This window comes from Anomaloglossus baeobatrachus, chromosome 10 (genome assembly GCF_048569485.1).
Source record: "Anomaloglossus baeobatrachus isolate aAnoBae1 chromosome 10, aAnoBae1.hap1, whole genome shotgun sequence".
NCBI classification, from domain to species: domain Eukaryota; kingdom Metazoa; phylum Chordata; class Amphibia; order Anura; family Aromobatidae; genus Anomaloglossus; species Anomaloglossus baeobatrachus.
Genome location: NC_134362.1, coordinates 184864753 through 184888209, shown reverse-complemented (window position 1 = coordinate 184888209; position 23457 = coordinate 184864753). Strand labels below are relative to the sequence as shown.

Below are 23457 nucleotides of genomic sequence, written 5' to 3'. Positions count from 1 at the left end.
ATTTTGTTACTTACCGTAAATTCTTTTTCTTATAGTTCCGTCATGGGTGACCCAGCACCCTCCCTATTGCCTGTTGGCAGGTTTCTTGTTCCGTGTGTCTTCACCGGCTGTTGTTGTTGTAGACAGAGGTTCCGGTTGTTCCGGGTTTTACTCTGTCTCTACTTGTGGGTGGATGTCCTCCTTCAGCTTTTGCACTAAACTGGCTAGGACTGGCTAGCAGGGGGTGTATATGCTCGGAGGGAGGAGCTACACGTTTGAGTGTAGTACTTTGTGTGTCCTCCGGAGGCAGAAGCTATACACCCATGGTCTGGGTCTCCCATGACGGAACTATAACAAAAAGAATTTACGGTAAGTAACAAAATTCTCTTTTTCCCTGTCTCTTTTCCATCTGTCTTGGTCTGTCTCTTTCCAGGTCTGTCTCTTTCCCTGTCTGACAGAAACACACATAGAGACAGACACAGAGATAGAGAGACACAGAGAGACGCAGAGATGGAGACAGACTGACACAAATACAGACAGAGATAGAAATAGTCAGACACAGACAAGGAAAGAGACAGACAGAGAGACAGACAGACAGTGACACACAGACAGAGACTGGGAGAGAGACAGTCACTATCCCGGGCAACGCCGGGTACTACAGCTAGTGTGTGTGTGTATGTGTGTAGCTAGCGTGTGTGTGTGTGTATGTGTGTAGCTAGTGTGTGTGTGTGTGTGTGTGTATATATATATATGTATGTATATGTATGTATGTATGTATATATATATGTATATATATATATGTATGTATGTGTATATATATATATATATATATATATATATATATATATATATAATCATTAATATGTGTGTATGTATGTGTATATATGTACATACAGTGTGTGTGTGTGTGTGTATATATATATATATATATATATATAATATATATACACACACATTATATAATATAATATATATATTATAATTTTTTCTATTATACTTTTGTGCGTATAGCATATACATATCTGCTCCTGACCGTTAGTATCTCCTAACCTCATAAACCACATTTGTTTCCACATTCTCAATCTTGGACTTTTCTTTGTCCTCGTGGTTCGGTCTGTGCTAAGCATTAAGATGAAATGTTTGAGATATATTTTGAAAAAGAAATATTTGTGTGTCCGTTCTTTATCATGGATCCTGAGATAATAGACGATATGTCAGACGAATTAACCCCGCCAAAAGCAGGAGATGGTAAGGTTAAGGTTGAACTAGATGGACCTAGGTCTTTTTTCAACCTAAGTAACTATGTATCAAACCACGTGGTCACCAAAAATGGCGCCATTTATAACCCAACTAATGTGTACCACTGCATTAGCAAAAGTACAGAAATGCCCCCTATTATCATGGTTCTTCCTTTTTTTGTTTTGTATTATTCGTCAACCTGTGACCCTTCAGCTATTGTGAAACTTACTTAATTCATCCATTTTTATAAATCTCTTTTAACAGTGAGGTAAAGATAGAAGAAGATGATGGCGCAGCCTCTGCCAGTGAAGGTGAAGAGGAGGAGTGCCCAGAAGATGACGCTATACCTGAAGGTGAAAAAAAACCCTAAATAAGAATTGTGCCACCCCATCCCAGTGAATATTTTACCATGGGGTGCACATATTTATGGTGCTGTGTCTTAAGGCTCACAAACACATTAGAAGAACGTTGGTCGAATCCGCTGATCTAGACTGATTCATCCGACAATCTAATGTTCATGGAAGCCACCGGCCATTTTCTTGGAGATGATCTGGCACTAGAGACATCTTGGTGGCTCTCATAGACAACAGAATAATGGGGATAGGACCACTCACCATTATTTTGGAGATAATCCACCACCAGAGACGTCTTGGCGGCTCTCTCGTAGACAACAGACTGATGTGCATGGGACCACCTACCATTTTCTTGGAGATAATTCGCCACCAGAGACGTCTTGATGGCTCTCTCATGGACAGACTAATGGGGATGGGAGTCACCCACCACTTTCTTGGCGATAATCCGCCACCAGAGATGTCTTGGCGGCTCTCTCATAGATAAAGAAAATGGTGGGTGGTTCCACACCATTAGTGTTGAGATAATCCGCCACCAGAGACGTCTTGGCGCCTCTCTCGTAGACAACAGGCTAATGGGGATGGGAGCCACCCACTATATTCCTGCAGATAATCCGCCACCAGAGACGTCTTGACGACTCTCTCGTAGACAACAGACTATTGAGGATGGGAACCACCCACCATTTTCTTAGCGATAATCCGCCACCGAAAGTGTCTTAGTGGTTCTCTCATAGACAACACAGGAGCATTCTACTGAGAGGGCGCTTCTGTGTACGGAGGAATCTGGCGAGATAGCTGCCGTCCGATCAATCACCCAAATCATTGTTTGCCCGTCAGCTATCCAGGGTGGCATATGGGGGCTTTACAGAATAAACAGACTTGGTGACTCAACCCACCTACAAGGTTATGGAATCCGGATGCTACTTTGCTCTTTGGGAGGAAAAACCTAAGCGATAATGTCTTTCTATTATACTTTTTCCTCTGTTCCATTCCCGTTTTTGGCTTTCAAAAACCGATGTAAAACAACTCACTAAATACTGATCGAGGCCTATGAAAGATTGTATCCCAAATACAGATCTGCCATTTGGATCCGGGTTCTTAGGACCCTAAAAGGAGCGTTGTGCACAACGGTGAGACTCCTCCATAGATCCGACTTGTTTGTTGCACGCTCCCATTAAAACGTTCATCTAAATTGTGCACGGACGTAACCTGTTCTGCGTGCCCTACCAACAATACTCCTCTGCATTCTAGCTTTAGGTATACATTTAGGAAATGGTAACTCTGGATCAATGATGGGTAGGAGCAGTGACTGTCAATGAGGCAGAAAAAGTGACTTTCTAGAATAACGAGTCCGGAATACAGCTCTTTGCCGTACGGTGCCCCATAGACTGGGTGTGTAATGCCGGTGCTGAATACTATGGAAATAAAACTTGATATCAATGTGACTAGGCTCAGTAATTGACTTTATATTCTAACCATCCCCTCTAGTGACTCTCAGCAAGTGGGATTTGGTGGCGCAGCGTCTCACGGTGCTCTGCTACAAGTTCTCGGAGCTTCTTCACCAGGTGCAAGTCTTCCTGTGGCGGCTGCTTGAGCTCCATGTGATGAAGCTGGTAGCCCTGTACAGTGTTTGGGTGGCCCTGCAGGAGGTGAGGAGAGATAAGCAAAAAATAATAATCCTTTATTATTAGGCTATGTGCCCACCTTGCTTTTTTATGTGTATGTTTTCGCAAAAAAACGCACATTTATTATTTTATTTTATTTTTTTTAATTGCATTTTTTTTCCTGCTTAATTTTTTTGATTTTAAGTCATGGCGATCAAGGGGGTTCAGGCGCCTTAGGTCAGATCTCTGGCTGATGATATAGCTTGTAACCAGCTGTCACTGCCCGGAGTGGTCCCCGCTCTGCTTCTGGTAGTTAAAGCCGGATGGCATTTATCGGAGCATTCAGGGGGTTACGTTGCCAGGAGCGGAGCTGGGACCACTCTGGGCAGTTGAGGCTGTGTACCCCCACGATCATCGCAGGGTCTCCGGCTGATGTTACAGCTCTCACTCCCCGGAGTGGTCTCCGCTCTGCTTCTGGTAGTTAAAGCCGAATGGCATTTATCGGAGCATTCAGGGGGTTACGTTGCCAGGAGCGGAGCTGGGACCACTGTGGGCAGTTCAGGATGTGTACCCCCACCATCACCGCAGGGACTCCGGCTGATGTTACAGCAGGGTCCTAATGTTTATGGATGTTACAGCTCTCACTGCCCGGAGTGGTTCCCGCTCCGCTTCCGGCAGTTAAAGTTGAATCGCATTGATCGCAGCATACAGGAGGTTAAATTACCGGACGCGGCGTGGGGACCACTCTGGGCAGTGAGAGCAGAGTACCGGCTGTAACATCAGCTGAAGACCCAGCGGCGATCGTGGGAGTACAGTGACTGGACTGCCCGCAGTGGTACCAGCTCCGCTCCCGGTAATCTACACCCCTGAATACTGCGATCAATGTGTCCCGGCTGTAACATCAGCTGGAGACCCGGCGGCGATCGTGGGAGTACAATGCCTGGACTGCCCACAGTGGTACCAGCTCCGCTCCCGGTAATCTACACCCCTGAATGCTGCGATCAATGCGTCCCGGCTGTAACATCAGCTGGAGACCCGGCGGCGATCGTGGGAGTACAGTGACTGGACTGCCCGCAGTGGTACCAGCTCTGCTCCCGGTAATCTACACCCCTGAATGCTGCGATCAATGCGTCCCGGCTGTAACATCAGGTGGAGACCCGGCGGCGATCGTGGGAGTACAATGCCTGAACAGCCCGTAATAGTACCAGCTCCGCTCCTGGCAATGTAAACCCCTAAATGCTGCTATCAATGCGTCCCGGCTGTCAGATCAGCTAGATATCTTGCGGCGATCGTGGGGGTACAATGCATGAACCCCCGCAATCGCTATGGCTCAAACAAACGGACAAAAAGCCGGAAAAACTACAAGTGGAAAAACGCGTAGGCACAATAAAAAATACAACTTTTTTCAGCTACTTTTTTTCCTGCCAAAACATGTTGTTTTTCTTTTGTGTGTGTGCGGAAAAGAAGCACACAAAAAAGCAACGTGTGCACATAGCCTTATAGTATATAAATACCGGGTGCTTCTGTATTATTACGAATGACAAAACCCCTAAACGTCTCCTTTCCTTAGGTGACTGTCATGAATTTCCTCTTTGTGATCTTGTGGGCATTCGCGGTTCCGTTTTCGCGTTTCCACCACATGGCTTCTTGCCTCTGCACCATCTGGACAGCCATCATCATTGTGTGTAAGATGCTGTATCAGCTCACCATCGTCAACCCTGAGGACTACTCTGTGAACTGCTCACAGGTGAGTCCAAGATGGCGGAGCCGCGTTGTTCAGTGGTTATATCTTTCTGCCAAGATTAATTGTCGAGACGTATAGAGATCCTGAACTGAGCTCAAATGATCACTCCGATCCCTTCCAACACTGGCTCTTATTTAGGGTTTGACTCGTAATCTTATTGGTTTTCTAAACTGGTCTTTTTTTCATTTTTTAATCTTTTAGCCACTTCCTAACGGCACCAATCTCCTGGAGGAAGAGATCCAAGATTCTGCGTTATACCGTGGACCAGTTGATCCCGCAAATTGGTTTGGGATCCGCAAAGGTCATCCTAACTTGGGATACATTCAGGTACCCTTCCCTAATAAAACATTTGTTGTTTTTTGTCTTAAAATCCTGTTCTAATTACATGTCTCCATTTATTGCCATGGTCCAAAACTATCGCTTAGCCATTCAGAGGTGGACATTGATGCAGCCTAGGGGGTCACGGGGCCCATTTCTACCTCCAAAGCAGGTGCAATTTTGCATTTTTACGAGTTCTTGGGCTGCAAAGGGCCCATATATTGTTCTTGCACAGGGGCCCCTTTTCTGTCTGTATATCCATTGTCCCCGAGGGCACAAGGTATATAAGTGTCTCATTTTGACAATCCATGGTGAGACCCTTACCAATCCAAAAATTGTAACCTAATCAGTGTATAGGTCAGGGGTTGGGAACCTATGGCTCGTGAGCCAGATGTAGTTCTTTTGATCGCCGTATCTGGCTCGCAGACAAATCTTCTGGTTTGTAAAACACACTTTCCCAAAACTGGGGGAAAAATGGGGGTACGTCTTACAAACAGCATATGGCTTACCGGGGCAGCAGTGGTGGCCCAGGATCAGTGATACTGCGGGCTCGTGGGGTATCGGCTCGGCGGGCACTATTAATCTGTGGGCGGCTTTAAATCTGCTGCAGTTTACCAGATCGACTTCCGGAAAATGGCCACAGAGGCGAAACATGTGAAGATAGGACTTTGCGGCCATTTTATTGAAGTCCATCGCATCAATCTGCACATGCCGCAGCCATTTTCTTGAAGTCAATCTCGTCAACTGCGGGAGATTTAAAGCAGCCCACCGGCAGATCATTGGCGCCCGCAGCAGTATCGCCGACCCTCCACACACTGATCCTCTTGAGTCGCGACACCCCCTCCTCCGTGCCCCCAGCATCACCCATCCAGCCTCCTGGGATTTTCTGAGCTGCTCCACAACCGCCGCTCCCCCCTGGTGAGTATGGCTCTCGTGGAATTACATTTTAAAATATGTAGCGTTCATGGCTCTCTAAGCCAAAAAGGTTCCCGACCCCTGGTATAGGTGATGATTTTTGTATACTTGATTAACCCAGTAATAAATGAAGATCCTGTAGCAAGAACCCCAAGTGGGGGACATCTCCGGAGAACCTAGCATGGAGGCAACGTTCCAACCACCGGGTTTTCAGCCCACGCGCAAAACGGATATCACGCGGAACAATGAAAGTCATGCACTCCTTCGTCTGAACCCAGACTTACACAGACGGCACATTTGATTTCATAGAAATCTAAGAAATGCTTAATTTCTCCTTTTGGTTGTATCACCGAAGGATTGAAAAATTTTGGGGGGGGGCTCCACCTTGGATCACCGCTGATACTCCAAGACATACACAAAACTTGAGATGTCTGATACATATTGTTTTATCCACAGAATCATTTGCAGATCCTTGTCTTGCTGACGTTTGAGGCCATCGTGTACCGCCATCAAACCTTTTATCGTAAGCGCTACCAGCTGGAGGTTCCGCGCAACCAGACTGTGTTCCCCGAAGTTTGGCGAGAACATCTCGATCAGAGTCTTCTCAACTGCATCAAATATTTTATCAACTATTTCTTCTATAAGTTTGGCCTGGAGGTAAGGCGCACCGCTCAGATTGTTCACCAGACACAACTCTGTAAACTGTGTCCCGGCTGTGCCTTATTGCAGCTCAGTCTCATGACTATTTTTTTTTTCTTTCTCCATTTACTTATCTCGTATCGTTTTCTTTGCAATCTCAGATCTGCTTCCTCTTAAGCGTGAATGTAATCGGCCAGCGTATGAACTTCATGGTTATCTTCCACGGTTGCTGGCTGATTGTAATCTTGACCCGGCGACAGAGAGCGAAGATAGCAAAAGTGTGGCCTAAGTACTGCTTGTTTCTCATATTCTTCCTCCTCTGGCAGTACCTGATTTGTCTGGGTATGCCGCCAGTGCTCTGCATAGGTAAGTGCGGTCCTGCCCTCAAGCACAATTCCCTCCATCATAAATCATCGATCTCCTATAGAAGTCGTTAACATGTCCTTTTTATGTTTGCCGTAACAGAATATCCCTGGAGATGGGACAAATTTGTTCCCATGAACTCTGCTTTGATCAAATGGATGTATCTTCCAGACTTCTTCACTCCTCCTAATGCCACCAACCTGATCAGTAAGTTATGTCACTGAGCGCGTAAGAAAAGACATTATCGCTTATCCACATGCTCAGTACTCGTAACTAGTGCTGAGCGGGCACTACCATGCTCAGGTGCTCAGTACTCGTAACTAGTGATGAGCGGGCACTACCATGCTCAGGTGCTCTGTACTCGTAACTAGTGATGAGCGGCCACTACCATGCTCGGGTGCTCTGTACTCGTAACTAGTGATGAGCGGCCACTACCATGCTCGGGTGCTCTGTACCCGTAACTAGTGATGAGTGAGCACTACCATGCTCTGGTGCTCAGTACTCGTAACTAGTGATGAGCGGGCACTACCATGCTCGGGTGCTCAGTACTCATAACTAGTGATGAGCAGGCACTACCATGCTCAGGTGCTTGGTAACACAAGTTACAAGTACTGAGCACCTGAGCATGGTAGTGCCCGCTCATCACTAGTTACCAGTACTGAGCACCTGAGCATGGTAGTGCCCGCTCATCACTAGTTACCAGTACTGAGCACCTGAGCATGGTTGTGCTCGCTCATCACTAGTTACAAGTACTGAGCACCTGAGCATGGTAGTGCCCACTCATCACTAGTTACCAGTACTGAGCACCTGAGCATGGTAGTGCCCGCTCATCACTAGTTACGAGTACTGAGCACCTGAGCATGGTAGTGCCCGCTCATCACTAGTTACCAGTACTGAGAACCTGAGCATGGTTGTGCTCGCTCATCACTAGTTACAAGTACTGAGCACCTGAGCATGGTAGTGCCCGCTCATTACTACTGTATATCCAACAATATGCCACAAATGTTGATTTGATAAGATTTTTGCCTATTTCCAGAAAATAGTTGCACATGATTCAGATTGTTTGTTTTTTCTCCTTCAATCCCTTTGTCCTCGCTTTCTCCACTTTGTGCGTTCAATATTCGCTTCATCCGTTTAGAAGACCGACCATGTCCAGCTGATGTGTATTTAGGAAATCAGCAGGACACCCCTCTTTGTAACCTGAGTATCGCTCCACTTCAAAGTCAGCTTTGAGTATTCGGCGTACAAGCCAATAAAACAGGGGATGCCACAGGTCCTTGAAGTTCTGCCAATTTCTGTTGTCCCTTTCATCATCCAGGTCAAGAAGTCTTCTCTATCCTTTTTTTTGTTCTTGTTGACCCTCTACCTTTTCTTCTATTACAGGTGACTTTCTCCTGCTGCTTTGTGTGTCCCAACAGTGGAAAGTGTTTGTTAACGAAAAGAAGGAGGAGTGGTACACCGTGGCCGGGGAGAACAGCGAGCAGATAGAATTCCCCGGGGCCAGGCCCAACTTGGCCCCAAACTTCATCAACTGTCGGTGAGATCCTAAAACTGTCATCCATGAATCCAATACTCTGTGCAAAGGGTGCATTTTCTGTTTTCCATGCTGTAAGAGCCAATGGGGGGCAGTGTGTGACAAAAATGACCATTATTCTGTATGGAGGGCTATGTGAGGCCCATTATGCTGTATGGAGGGCTATGTGGGGCTCATTATTCTGTATGGAGGGCTATGCGAGGGCCCATTATTCTGTATGGACGGCTATGTGGGGCCATTATTCTATATGGAGGGCTATGTGAGGCCCATTATGCTGTATGGAGGGCTATGTGGGGCCCATTATGCTGTATGGAGGGCTATGCGAGGGCCCATTATTCTGTATGGACGGCTATGTGGGGCCATTATTCTATATGGAGGGCTATGTGAGGCCCATTATGCTGTATGGAGGGCTATGGGCCTATTAGTCTGTATGGAGGGCTATGTGGGGCCCATTATTCTGTATGGAGGGCTATGTGGGGCCCATTAGTCTGTATGGAGGGCTATGTGGGGCCCATTAGTCTGTATGGAGGGCTATGTGGGGCCCATTAGTCTGTATGGAGGGCTATGTGGGGCCCATTAGTCTGTATGGAGGACTATGTGGGGCCCATTATTCTGTATGGAGGGCTATGTGGGGCCCATTATTCTGTATGGAGGGCTATGTGGGGCCCATTATTCTGTATGGAGGGCTATGTGGGGCCCATTAGTCTGTATGGAGGGCTATGTGGGGCCCATTATTCTGTATGGAGGGCTATGTGGGGCCCATTAGTCTGTATGGAGGGCTGTGTGGGGCCCATTAGTCTGTATGGAGGGCTATGTGGGGCCCATTATTCTGTATGGAGGGCTATGTGAGGTCCATTATTCTGTATGGAGGGCTATGTGGGGCCCATTATTCTGTATGGAGGACTATGTGGGGCACGTTATTCTATATGGAGGGCTATGTGAGGCCCATTATGCTGTATGGAGGGCTATGCGAGGGCCCATTAGTCTGTATGGAGGGCTATGTGGGGCCCATTATTCTGTATGGAGGGCTATGTGAGGTCCATTATTCTGTATGGAGGGCTATGTGGGGCCCATTATTCTGTATGGAGGACTATGTGGGGCACGTTATTCTATATGGAGGGCTATGTGAGGCCCATTATGCTGTATGGAGGGCTATGCGAGGGCCCATTAGTCTGTATGGAGGGCTATGTGGGGCCCATTATTCTGTATGGAGGGCTATGTGAGGTCCATTATTCTGTATGGAGGGCTATGTGGGGCCCATTATTCTGTATGGAGGACTATGTGGGGCACGTTATTCTATATGGAGGGCTATGTGAGGCCCATTATGCTGTATGGAGGGCTATGCGGGGGCCCATTAGTCTGTATGGCGGGCTATGTGGGGCCCATTATTCTGTATGGAGGGCTATGTGGGGACCATTAGTCTGTATGGAGGGCTATGTGGGGCCCATTAGTCTGTATGGAGGGCTATGTGGGGACCATTAGTCTGTATGGAGGGCTATGTGGGGCCTATTAGTCTGTATGGAGGGCTATGTGGGGCCCATTAGTCTGCATGGAGGGCTATGTGGGGCCCATTAGTCTGCATGGAGGGCTATGTGGGGCCCATTAGTCTGCATGGAGGGCTATGTGGGCCATTATTCTGTATGTAGGGCTATGTGAGGCACATTATACTGTATGGAGGACTATGTGGGGCCCATTATTCTTCATGTAAATTAGCATTATTAGACACAAGGTGGAATAAAGTCAGCCTCCTTCCTCTATAATATATCGGTAAAGGGAGTCCTAATAATTCCTATTCCAGGTCCTATCTGGACATGCTGAAGGTGGTGGTTTTCCGTTACCTCTTCTGGTTCGTCTTGGCCATTGTGTTCATCACCGGAGCCACTCGAATCAGCGTTTTTGGACTTGGTTACCTGATGTCCTGCTTCTACCTCTTACTCTTCGGGATGGCGCTCCTCCAGAAGCCGGTGAAGGCCAGGCTGGTGCTATGGGACTGTCTGATCATCTATAACATCACCGTCATACTGTCCAAGAATCTGTTATCGGTAAGAATAAGCCTTTACCCGGAAAGGGTTGTACAATGGGCAACAAGTCAGCAACTGCTCTAAAATGTTCAATAGGCATTTTGCCTTCTTGATTTCTCCGAGCAGACCGGTCAGTGACTCTCGCCTCTTCTTTTCCAGCTTTTGTCTTGTGTCTTCGTCCATCAAATGCAGAATAACTTTTGCTGGGTAATACAGTTGTTCAGTTTGGTATGCACCGTGAAGGGTTACTACAATCGTGAGTATCGCCGAGCCAGATCAAGACATTATTAAGCCCGGAGCTTAGAATTGAGACCTAATTTGATTGGAATTGTGGTGAATTGTCTGCATTATACTCCAGAGCAGCATTCAAAATTCTGCTCGGTGCAAATGGATTCACCAGATGCATTTCTAAAAGCTTAATAGAGTAATGATTGCTAAAAAGCAAATCACTAAAGCGAGCTCTGACAGTGATTAGTATGGGGCTGTAGCTGTGTATTCTGCAGAGCTGTGATCTGTAATTCAGTGCAGGTACAAAGTATAGATTAATTCAGGTACAGGCAACCAGAAAGAACATTCCCCGGCCATTGTTTTGTCATCATACTGTATGATTGGCCATTTACTAGCCCCTTATTTCTGTCTCCAGCCAGGGAAATCGACAAAGGTCACGTCTGCCCACTGCCTGTGGAAGAGGCCGGCATCATCTGGGACAGCATCTGCTTTTTCTTCCTTCTTCTGCAGAGAAGAGTCTTCCTCAGCTCCTACTTCTTGCACGTTGTCTCCGACCTCCGTGCTTCCTCCCAGCAGGCCTCCAGGTCTGATACCAAGAAGTGGGGATTTATAAAAACCTGCATCCATACCGATAACAATAAAAATCAAACTGCAGAAAGCTTTGTGTGTGTGTGTGTGTGTGTGTGTATGTATGTGTGTGTGTGTGTGTGTGTGTGTATGTGTGTGTATGTATATATGTATGTGTGTGTGTGTGTGTGTGTGTGTGTGTGTGTATATAATATATATAATGTGTGTGTGTGTGTATGTGTGTGTATGTATGTGTGTATACATAATATGTATATGTATGTATGTGTATGTATGTGTATATATATGTATGTGTGTGTGTGTGTATGTATGTATGTATGTATATATATATGTATGTATGTATGTATGTATGTATGTGTATATATATATATATATATATATATATGTATGTGTGTATGTATAATCTGTCGCGCTCGCTCGCTCTGTCTCTGTCGCGCTCGCTCGCTCTGTCTCTATCGCGCTCGCTCGTTCTGTCTCTGTCGCTCTCGCTCGCTCTGTCGCGCTCGCTCGCTCTGTCTCTGTCGCTCTCGCTCGCTCTGTCTCTGTCGCTCTCGCTCGCTCTGTCTCTGTCGCTCTCGCTCGCTCTGTCTCTGTCGCTCTCGCTCGCTCTGTCTCTGTCGCTCTCGCTCGCTCTGTCGCGCTCGCTCGCTCTGTCTCTGTCGCGCTCGCTCGCTCTGTCTCTGTCGCTCTCGCTCGCTCTGTCTCTGTCGCTCTCGCTCGCTCTGTCGCGCTCGCTCGCTCTGTCTCTGTCGCTCTCGCTCGCTCTGTCTCTGTCGCTCTCGCTCGCTCTGTCTCTGTCGCTCTCGCTCGCTCTGTCTCTGTCGCTCTCGCTCGCTCTGTCTCTGTCGCTCTCGCTCGCTCTGTCTCTGTCGCTCTCGCTCGCTCTGTCTCTGTCGCTCTCGCTCGCTCTGTCTCTGTCGCTCTCGCTCGCTCTGTCTCTGTCGCTCTCGCTCGCTCTGTCTCTGTCGCTCTCGCTCGCTCTGTCTCTGTCGCTCTCGCTCGCTCTGTCTCTGTCGCTCTCGCTCGCTCTGTCTCTGTCGCTCTCGCTCGCTCTGTCTCTGTCGCTCTCGCTCGCTCTGTCTCTGTCGCTCTCGCTCGCTCTGTCTCTGTCGCTCTCGCTCGCTCTGTCTCTGTCGCTCTCGCTCGCTCTGTCTCTGTCGCTCTCGCTCGCTCTGTCTCTGTCGCTCTCGCTCGCTCTGTCTCTGTCTCTGTCGCTCTCGCTCGCTCTGTCTGTGTCGCTCTCGCTCGCTCTGTCTGTGTCGCTCTCGCTCGCTCTGTCTGTGTCGCTCTCGCTCGCTCTGTCTGTGTCGCTCTCGCTCGCTCTCTGTGTCGCTCTCGCTCGCTCTGTCTGTGTCGCTCTCGCTCGCTCTGTCTGTGTCGCTCTCGCTCGCTCTGTCTGTGTCGCTCTCGCTCGCTCTGTCTGTGTCGCTCTCGCTCGCTCTGTCTGTGTCGCTCTCGCTCGCTCTGTCTGTGTCGCTCTCGCTCGCTCTGTCTGTGTCGCTCTCGCTCGCTCTGTCTGTGTCGCTCTCGCTCGCTCTGTCTGTGTCGCTCTCGCTCGCTCTGTCTGTGTCGCTCTCGCTCGCTCTGTCTGTGTCGCTCTCGCTCGCTCTGTCTGTGTCGCTCTCGCTCGCTCTGTCTGTGTCGCTCTCGCTCGCTCTGTCTGTGTCGCTCTCGCTCGCTCTGTCTGTGTCGCTCTCGCTCGCTCTGTCTGTGTCGCTCTCGCTCGCTCTGTCTGTGTCGCTCTCGCTCGCTCTGTCTGTGTCGCTCTCGCTCGCTCTGTCTGTGTCGCTCTCGCTCGCTGTGTCTGTGTCGCTCTCGCTCGCTGTGTCTGTGTCGCTCTCGCTCGCTGTGTCTGTGTCGCTCTCGCTCGCTGTGTCTGTGTCGCTCTCGCTCGCTGTGTCTGTGTCGCTCTCGCTCGCTGTGTCTGTGTCGCTCTCGCTCGCTGTGTCGCTCTCGCTCGCTGTGTCGCTCTCGCTCGCTGTGTCGCTCTCGCTCGCTGTGTCGCTCTCGCTCGCTGTGTCGCTCTCGCTCGCTGTGTCGCTCTCGCTCGCTGTGTCGCTCTCGCTCGCTGTGTCGCTCTCGCTCGCTGTGTCGCTCTCGCTCGCTGTGTCTGTGTCGCTCGCTCTGTCTGTGTCGCTCTCGCTCGCTCTGTCTGTGTCGCTCTCGCTCGCTCTGTCTGTGTCGCTCTCGCTCGCTCTGTCTGTGTCGCTCTCGCTCGCTCTGTCTGTGTCGCTCTCGCTCGCTCTGTCTGTGTCGCTCTCGCTCGCTCTGTCTGTGTCGCTCTCGCTCGCTCTGTCTGTGTCGCTCTCGCTCGCTCTGTCTGTGTCGCTCTCATATGTATACATACATACTGTGTGTGTGAATATGTAAATACAATTGTACATACACGCACCTTTTGTATATCTAATATGCATTGTTAATGTAGAAAACCTTTATTCTTTGTAGGGGATTTGAGCTTTTCATGGCCAGTATAAGGAAAAACATGGATTTCCGCCAGGACACCGAGAGACGATCACTTGGTCAGCTCAAGAAACAGTAAGTGACCACAATATCAAGCCCTGATATACAATGATATGGGCGAAGGATGAGCTGTTTTTTACCTTTTCGATTTGGGTAGGAGGGAAGACTTATAAAACTGTCCCTGTCACCCACAGCATCCAATCACAGAGCAGCTTTTATTTATTTTTTTTTGAACACTGGAAGAAATGAGAGCTGTTCAGTGATTGGTCACTATGGGCAAAGGATTTTTTTTTTGTTCCTTTTTGACCATTTTTATCCATCTGTTCTAAGATTTTAATGCCTTTCTACAACCACGTGCCCCACTCTGACATTGCCCATCCATGAATTGCATAATTGGTCAGCAGAAGATTTTCATATTTATCGTCAGCTACCTTTTTTAAAAAGCGCTATTAAGCCCTTATATAGTGTGTGTATGTATATACACATATACATATAATATATATATATTATATCTGTCTGTGTGTGTGTCTCTCTCTCTTTCTTTCTTTCTTTCTTTCTCTATTTCTTTCTCTTTCTTTTCTTTCTCTTTCTTTCTTTCTCTTTCTTTTTTTCTCTTTCTCTCTTTCTTTCTTTTTCTTTCTCTTTCTCTCTCTCTCTCTCTCTTTCTCTCTTGTTCTTTCTTTCTCTTTCTTTCTTTCTCTCTTTCTTTCTCTCTCTTTCTTTCTTTTTCTTTCTTTCTTTCTCTCTCTCTCTCTTTCTCTCTCTCTTTCTCTCTCTCTTTCTCTCTCTCTTTCTCTCTCTCTTTCTCTCTCTCTTTCTCTCTTTCTTTCTCTCTTTCTTTCTTTCTTTCTCTTTCTTTCTCTCTCGCTTTCTCTCGCTTTCTTTCTCTTTCTCTTTCTTTCTCTCTCTTTCTCTTTCTTACTCTTTCTTTCTCTCTTTCTTTCTCTTTCTTTCTCTCTTTCTCTCTCTTTCTCTCTCTCTTTCTCTCTCTCTTTCTCTCTCTTTCTCTCTCTCTTTCTCTCTCTCTTTTTTTTTTTTTTATATATAGTGGCATTAATTACGGTTTCTTTTTTTATTTAGAAGGTCTAATCACCAGTAGATTTTAGTGACTAATGGACGTCAATTGTTCTCTACAGGATGGAAAGAATTCGAGCCAAACAGGAGCGTTATCATCAAGGAAGGAAACAAAGTGAAACGGAGCAGGAAAGTGCAGGTACAATCAGCGAGGTGGCATTGTGTTGTATGTGTGTTTTTGGTAGATATTCACGCCTACACATAGTGTTTCTCAGTAAATGGTAATTTCGATGTCTTTAGCCCTCATTCATCCATGTACAGGGGTCTAAGACCGAACCACAATGCACCTTCCGGTCGCAGGTATCCTGACCGACCTTGCCTATGAGAACAGCACATTCGGGTCAGGAGTTGTGTCCGGTCTGTGCCGATCTTCATTGACTGCCATCACTAGAGATATGTGACGCCCTGGACTATTCGGGTCATCACAGGGTTCTGCACAATCTGCCCTCCCCGTGTAGTATTCAACCCCCCATGGTTCTGGGTCTCCATCCTGCAGTACTGCCTCCACCAGCATTCACAAATCCTAGATACACCTTGCACCACACCTGTGAGGCACACCAGTGGGCTGCTTAAGCAGGAATAGGGCCGCCCACCTAGGGGTCAGGCAGGGAGCTGGGAGGTGTCAAGTCAGTTCAGTGGGAGCCCTCGAGCTGTGAGGAGCTCTGAGGAAGCTGGGAGTTGAAGCTCCCAGGGGAGAAGTAAACTAGGTTGCAGACAGTGGTCTGGACCTAGAGGGATCGGACCCCCGATCGCAGGGGATTGAGGCTAGGTGCCTGGAACCCGTCAAGGAGGAAGGTCAGCAGCTTGGTCCTATCACTGGTTCGGGACCGAAGGCACGTCGGGGTACACGGACCCTAGGTCAGGGAGAAGCTTCAGGCGACCCAGCAATTAACCTGTGGCGGACAGAGCCTTTATGGACTGTTCCCACGAAGCTCTGAGATCGGAGGCACTAGTTCAACGAGGAGGATAGGGCTTTCCTAGCAAGCGACCCACTGAAATCCCAAGCGTGAGCTCCTGAGAGCAGGCTCCTTCTCTTAGCCACAGTGGGGAGCAGGGCCCAGAAAGCTCCAAGCTACCGGGCCACAACGGACAATCTAAACTTTTGTGCCAGGAGGCAGGTTACGGACCACCAGGCAGTGCTGCAGGGGAAGGGACCCGGACGAGCTCCCCTCGAGGGGCAACAGTGTTCAGAGACTTGGGTTTACCCTGTTGTCAGCATCTGCTTCATTGCTGAGTGAGTACCTGACTGACCCCTGCACTGTATCCCCGCATCTACATCCAGTGTCCCAGGGCCTATCCCTACCCGTGGAGGGTAACGTCATCTGGCTACCCCACTCCATCAGCCCGGGTACTCCCAATGGCAGCGGCAGTACTCCCAATTACTGTACACCACGGGTGGTGTCACAAACTATACCTCCCCTGTAAATACCCCCTTTTCCATTTGAGTGTGGACCCTAGCCCCCGGGTCCGGAGACCCTCGAGCCACGAATAATCACCACCCCCGGATCCGAGTGGTTCGGTCCGCTGCAGGGGTGGCACATATAGGCTACACTATCTGCGGTGAAGCCGAATTACCTTTCCCCATGTTGCATGCTCCGGAAACTTCAGTTTAAAGTTGTGAGAATACAGCCGAGCTTTCAAGAACGTTCACTGTCCTCTGTGATGTCAATCAATACACTAGTACCAATAAATGGCGTTGGATTAAGCTTTTGACACGTGCGGAAATTGAGTGTTTTTTTGTTTTTTTTTGTATATATATCAGGTCGTCTAAATCTGCTGGTGACATATGAGCAACATCCTGATGTTATTGTTGTTTTGGTTATTTTCTAGGTGGAGAGGACGGTGGTAAGAAGGCCTCATCCAAAAAGAAGATTCACTGGAGCCGCCCATGGTTAGATCATGCTTCAGGTAGTTATAGGGACAAGACAAGGTGATACACTAGGAACCTTGTGAAAGTATAATATGTGTAAAAAAAAAAAAACAGATGTAAAGAACCCAACAAAATTTGTTATATCTGATTTAACCATACACTATGATAAATCTGCTTGAGATTAAATCACAGCATCACATGCTAGCATGTGACTTCTTCTTATATCTTGTCTTTCAGTTTATTGTCCTCTTTTAAGGCCAAGTATTGCAAAACCAGACTTGTGACTTTAGAAACAGCACTGTGGAAACGTTTTTAGCATCCATTCTTCTACATAGACTCGCACAAAGTCAGGGATTTTATAGGATTATAATCTGGTATCTGTATCCAATTATACTAAAAAGGTGACAAGATCATCTGTTTTCAAATATAGGTTGAAACAATCATTACCTGGAACAGAAACTGCTTGCGTGGGAGGGTTAAAATTGGGTGAGGTTGTGGAAGACAGTGACAAGTCATGAGTAATACACTATTGACAAGACATAAGGTAGTTATACTGCATCAGCAAGGTGTCTTCCAGGGTTCAAGTCAGGTTCAAGGCCTTTTGAAGGCACAACAAGATATAGGCAACATTGAAGACTGTAGACATAAAAACATAGTGCAGCAGATGAAACAAACATGGTTACTTTGCTTCTAAATCGGGTGAAGTCCAGCAGCTCAGTCTTGGCAGTAACCAGTGAGACCAGATACATTTACTGTTTGGAAAAGTCTGGCCAGAAGTGGTTTGAAATGGGCATTAACTGAAACAGAAACTGCTGCGTAGGAGGCTTAAAATTGGGTGAGGTTGTGGAAGACTGTTCCAGGTCATGGGTAATACACTATTGACAAGACACAAGATAGTTATACTGCATCAGGAAGATCTTTTCCAGCGTTCAAACTCTTTTGAAGATACACCAAGATATAGTCAGCATTGAGGATCATTGACTCGGGAATCTGTCAAGGAAACCTAGTGCAGCAGATTAAACAAACATCATGGTTACTTCCCTTCTAAATTGGGTGATGACCAGCAGTGCCATCAGCGCAGCACTGGCTGTAATTAGTGAGACCATTTACTGTTTGGTAAAGTCTGGCCAGAAGTGGTTGGAAACAAAGTCATTAACTGAACCAGAAATTGCTGTGTTGGAGGCTTAAAATTGGGTGAGGTTGTGGAAGACAGTTTCAGGTCATGGCTAATACACCATTGACAAGACACTTGATCATTGTACTGCATCAGCAAGGTCTCTTCCAGGGTCTGGGGGCTCAAGATGTGTGGTTCTAGCTCTTTTTAAAGGAGTGCCACGGAAAGGGCAAAGTTAGACTGTAGACTCGGTAATCGGCCTTGGAAACTTAGTGCAGCAGATGAAACAATTATCATGGTTACTTCTCTTCAAAATCGTGTGATGTCCAGCAGTGCCATCAGCTCAGAACTCGCAGTAATCAGTGGGACCAGTTACACCATCTATTGTTTGGAGACGTCTGTCCAGAAGTGGGCATCATGGAAGAATTGTGGCCAAAACAAGATCTTCTACATGGAAACAAGGCCAATTGACTCAACTATGCATGAAAAAATAGTAACTGGGGTGCGAAAAAAAATTGCAGACAATTGTTACAAAAAGTAGTTTGTTAGCCGATGGGTGCTGTCCTGTAGTTTTTTAGGCTCCTTTGAAGGCACACCAAGATATAGGCAACATTGAGAACCGTAGATTCAGGAATTGGCCAAGGAAACTTAGTGCAGCAGATGAAACAAATATTATGGTTATTTCCCTTGCAAATTGGGTAATGTCCAGCAGTGCCATCAGCTCAGTACCGACAGTAACCCGTTAGACCAGATACATCTACTGTTCTGAAAAGTCTGGCCAGAAGTGCTCATCATGGAAGAATTGTGGCCAAAACCAGTCCTTCTACATGGAAAAAAAAGGCCAAGGGAGTCAACAACGCATGAAAACGTAGGAGCTGGGGTGCAGAAAAATTGAAGATGGGCAAAAATATTTACCGGTAACAAAGTAGTTAGCCAATGGGTGCTGTCCTGTAGTGTTTAGGCTCTGTTCACATTACTGTTACATTACGTGCAGTTTTCGGTTGCTTTTCGACAGCAAAAAAATAGTGTCGTTTAAAAGCTTGTACCTTTTAAAAGTTGGAAAAATTACATTTTAATGAGATCCGTAAGTAAACGTTTGGATCCATTTAACAATGGAAATAGCGCTTTTTAAAATGAAGCCGAAAATCAAAAAGGCACATTTAGGCCAATACTTATTTCCCACATATGTGTTATTTGTGTCCCTGACAGTTCTGCACTCAGGAGATTATTACTTGTTTGAGTCGGACAGTGAGGAAGATGAGGAGTCTGGACTGGAGGAGCAGAGACCACCCAAGCAGAGCGCCTTTCAGGTAGGACCAGGTTCAGACACAAGTATTTTGCCGGTAAAAATATCGGTCCAAAATTAGCCGTTCCACTCTTTTAGTTATACTTCTCCCGAAGGATTACTGCCTCCATCTTCCATTTTTCTAAATGAATGCCAAGGTAATAAATATGGAGCAGAATAAGCCCGTGGCCACAGCTTGGCAGACAACCGGGGGTGTTCACTGGTGATGCCAATATGGGTTTGGTGCACCATTAATACGGTGCAGCTCCTGAGCCAAGACAACTGTATGCCCAGTCAGTTAGTAATTTTTAGCATGTTCCCTTGTATGTTTGTGAATGTTTCCTCATCTTTTAGGCTCTCGCTGACCTGTATACTTCTACAAACACTTGTATATTTTAGTTGGCTTATCAGGCCTGGGTCACCAATGCCAAGACGGCACTGAAAGAAAGAAAAAGACAGCACAGGCAAAGGATGGAAGCAGAGAAGATGCGACAAGTGGTGAAGAAAGGCGCATCGGTAGAGGATAAAGGTATCCGTACGATTTATTTGTACCCTATTTACTTACATAAATGGGAGGCAAAGACTTCTAGGACCCCCACATAAGAGATCGGTGATTTTAGGCAGAGGAAGAATCAACGCCGTCGAAATGTGGTGCTGGAGAAGGATTTTATCAATACCATGGATGGCGAGAAGAAGAAACAAATTTTGGAACAAATCAAACAAGACATGTCACTCAGAGGAAGGATCACCAAGGTATGACTTGGCTACTTTGGACACATCTAACTGGTGCCGGACATCATGGTCGGAAGAATAGACGGAACAAGGCGACGAGGAAGACCAGCAACCCAATGGCTTGATACAATCAAGAAAATGGTGGAGAAGACCCTGGTGGACCTATATAGGCTGCAGAAGATCAATCTTCTTTTAGAGCATTCAGCCATCAAGTCACCATGGCTCGAGATGGAGCTGACGGCTGTTAAAAGATGAAGAAAGATTTAGGCTACAGGAGTTATCCTTAGGAATTAAGCTTATGCCCTAATCCTTAAGCGGGCTTTACGCCCTACGAGATCGCTACAGCGATCTTGTTGGGGGTCACGGATTTTGTGACGCACTTCCGGCCGCTGTAGCGATCTCGTGTGTGACTCCTAGGAGCGATTTTGGATCGTTGCAAAAACGTCCAAAATCGCTCCTTGTTGACATGGGGGTCCGCTCCCAATTATCGCTTCTGTCGCTTGGGCGAAGTTGTTCGTCGTTCCTGCGGCAGCACACATCGCTACGTGTGACGCTGCAGGAACGAGGAACTTCTCCTTACCTGCCACACGCCAGCAATGAGGAAGGAAGAAGGTGGGCGGGATGTTCGTCCCGCTCATCTCTGCTCCTCCACTTTGATTGGCCGGCCGCTTAGTGATGTCGCTGTGATGCCGAACGCACCTCCCCCTTGAGGGAGGGATTATTCGGCAGTCACAGCGACGACGCCGACCAGGTAAGTGCGTGTGACGCTGCCGTAGCAATAATGTTCGCTGCGGCAGCGATCACCAAATATCGGCATAACGACAGGGGCGGGTGCTATCACGCTTGCCATCGCTAGCATCAGCTAGCGATGTTGCATCGTGTAAAGCCACCCTTAGGAAAGAGCGTCAAAATTAGATAATTGAGAGTGTGACGCTTGGTACCCTCCACCGAGTTGCAAATGTACAGACTGATCACCCCAACCATTCCCTTAATTGTGCCAAGTTTCTCTGGTCCATAAATTTTTGCCAGGTTTCTCCAGTCCGTAGACTTGTGCCAAGGTTCTCCGGTCCGTAGACTTGTGCCAAGCTTCTCCGGTCCGTAGACTTGTGCCAAGCTTCTCCGGTCCGTAGACTTGTGCCAAGCTTCTCCGGTCCGTAGACTTGTGCCAAGCTTCTCCGGTCCGTAGACTTGTGCCAAGCTTCTCCGGTTCGTAGACTTGTGCCAAGCTTCTCCGGTCCGTAGACTTGTGCCAAGCTTCTCCGGTCCGTAGACTTGTGCCAAGCTTCTCCGGTCCGTAGACTTGTGCCAAGTTTCTAAGCTCGTGAATAGTCTCTAAACCCTATATGTTAATTTATATTTATGAACACAATATTCATGGAACAAATAGGGGAAAGCATATTGAAACCGTTATAAATTTGCTAGTGCTCATAAATTCCCCCATACTCAAAAATAGAAAATAGGATCAACTCCTGCAGAGATAACAATTATGTGAGAACACACAATGGAGTATAATAAATCCAATATTTTATTTAAGTATTTAACATACAGACACATATCAGTGTAAAGACCACTCTGTTACACAGTATGATAATTGTACACAATAAAGCCAAGAGACAATATCAAGGAGGAAGTAAATCTCATCAAGGTGGGGACCGGATGACTAAATCAGTATCAAATATCTGTCATAGTCAGGGGGAGAGTAAAAGAACAGGTTGGGTAAAAAAAACCTTATCCTTTCTCCCACAAACCTAGTATCCTAATAGAGTCCTGCTTATGGTCAAAGGGTTATATTCATTGTGACCCATATCATCCCGTAGTGCACACAATATAATTAGTGGATAATCAAGGATGTTTGTATTAAGGTACACATAGTGATCACATTACATACCCTTTGACACGATAAGCAGGATCCAGTAGTCTTCGGTCCAGGACCGACGCGCGTTTCATGATCCTCTCTCAAGGGCCACCACACGTTGTCTCAATTTATACTTGTACTATATGATAACTTTCTGATTGTGGGGGAGGTGAGGTCTGACTGCTGGTACACCCACTAATCCTGAAAATAGGGCTCTAAAGATTCTCAGCTGAATGAAGCATGATAGATAATTTGTGCCTCTACTCCATTCACTTTCAATGGGACCGCTGGAGATAGACCGGCATTGTGCTCTGTCTTGGGCACTCCCACTAAGAATGAATGGAAAGGATGTGCGCACGCTCCAATGCCTGCTGCATTCAGATTGGACCCTTTAGAGCTGCATTCGCTGGATTGTTGAGGATCCCAGTGATCGAACCCCCAGCGAGGAATCTTATTTTTTTTTTTTTTTTTTTATCCAGATCATTGTTAGAAATTGGTCCATTTTTTTTTCTTTTACGGTCGAGGGGAAAAAAAAGAAGATTTGAATGAGGCCTAAGTTTCCTTCTCGTTCACCACCACAATGTCTGTCCCTATTTACTGCTCTGGTTGTGAAGAGTTTTAAAAGTGCAACATTTACAATTTTCTCAATTTTCTTTGAAACCTGTCTCATCTATAGTTTTCCTGTTTTTGGCTTTAAGCAGGAGAGTCCACAAATGAGAACCAGGAGGAGCCACCGATTGAAGCTGGAGAGGAAGCGGTTCTGGATGAGGAGCACGGTGAGCAGGACGTGACACTGTGATGTCTGTGGTATCTCGTAACTCTTAGAATTTGGGTTTTAGGTCTCTATCTATAGCGGATTCCTAATCTATCGTGCCCCCCCCCCCCCCCAAAAAAAAAAAGCCCTAGCTGGACTTTTTGGCCATTTTTAAGGACTGCTTAAGTTTAAGCCCTACCCTGAAAATAAAACCTAGTTGTGGTTCGATACTGAAGTGTCCATGCAGCTAAAGTTAAAGAATACTGCAGGACATTTTATTATAGAAAGCAGACACCCCCAAAAGAAATAAGTCCCCACAATCGCACTCACCAGACTGGGATGCTGCGGAACGCAAGGACCTGCGGTGGAATGCACCACAACACACACACCCGGTGATACTGTACTACTTCGGTGACCTGGGACGCTATGGAACGCAAGGACCTGCGGTGGAACACATCGAGGATCTGTGTTTGTGGAACGTACCACAGCGTACACACACTGTGATACTGTACTACTTCGGTGACCTGGGACGCTATGGAACATGAGGACCTACGGTGGAACGCATCAACACACACACGGTGATACTGTACTACTTCGGTGACCTGGGATGCTATGGAACGTGAGGACCTGCGGTGGAACGCATCAACACACACACACACACACACACACACACACACACACACACACACACACACACACATATATATATATATATATATATATATATATATATATATATATATATACACACACACAGTGATACTGTACTACTCTAGTGACCTGGGACGCTATAG

The 23457-nt window shown here is 46.9% G+C and overlaps 1 protein-coding gene across 3 annotated transcripts in view; it reads left to right on the top strand.

The window, feature by feature from the left end:
- Nucleotides 1-23457, top strand: part of PIEZO1 (piezo type mechanosensitive ion channel component 1 (Er blood group)) — a 240675-nt gene that overhangs the window by 194819 nt on the left and 22399 nt on the right. For 2 of the 3 annotated variants that reach the window (XM_075325894.1, XM_075325892.1), the window contains exons 17-33: nucleotides 1483-1571; nucleotides 3057-3217; nucleotides 4743-4919; nucleotides 5118-5243; nucleotides 6606-6806; nucleotides 6950-7154; nucleotides 7254-7358; nucleotides 8535-8688; nucleotides 10484-10727; nucleotides 10866-10962; nucleotides 11350-11518; nucleotides 13965-14054; nucleotides 15116-15192; nucleotides 16884-16961; nucleotides 19247-19347; nucleotides 19722-19851; nucleotides 22608-22685. In XM_075325894.1, the coding sequence (XP_075182009.1) occupies nucleotides 1483-1571; nucleotides 3057-3217; nucleotides 4743-4919; nucleotides 5118-5243; nucleotides 6606-6806; nucleotides 6950-7154; nucleotides 7254-7358; nucleotides 8535-8688; nucleotides 10484-10727; nucleotides 10866-10962; nucleotides 11350-11518; nucleotides 13965-14054; nucleotides 15116-15192; nucleotides 16884-16961; nucleotides 19247-19347; nucleotides 19722-19851; nucleotides 22608-22685 (2282 nt within the window). The remainder of the gene's footprint in view (nucleotides 1-1482; nucleotides 1572-3056; nucleotides 3218-4742; nucleotides 4920-5117; nucleotides 5244-6605; nucleotides 6807-6949; nucleotides 7155-7253; nucleotides 7359-8534; nucleotides 8689-10483; nucleotides 10728-10865; nucleotides 10963-11349; nucleotides 11519-13964; nucleotides 14055-15115; nucleotides 15193-16883; nucleotides 16962-19246; nucleotides 19348-19721; nucleotides 19852-22607; nucleotides 22686-23457) is intronic. The other variant, XM_075325893.1, reaches the window with a different exon arrangement.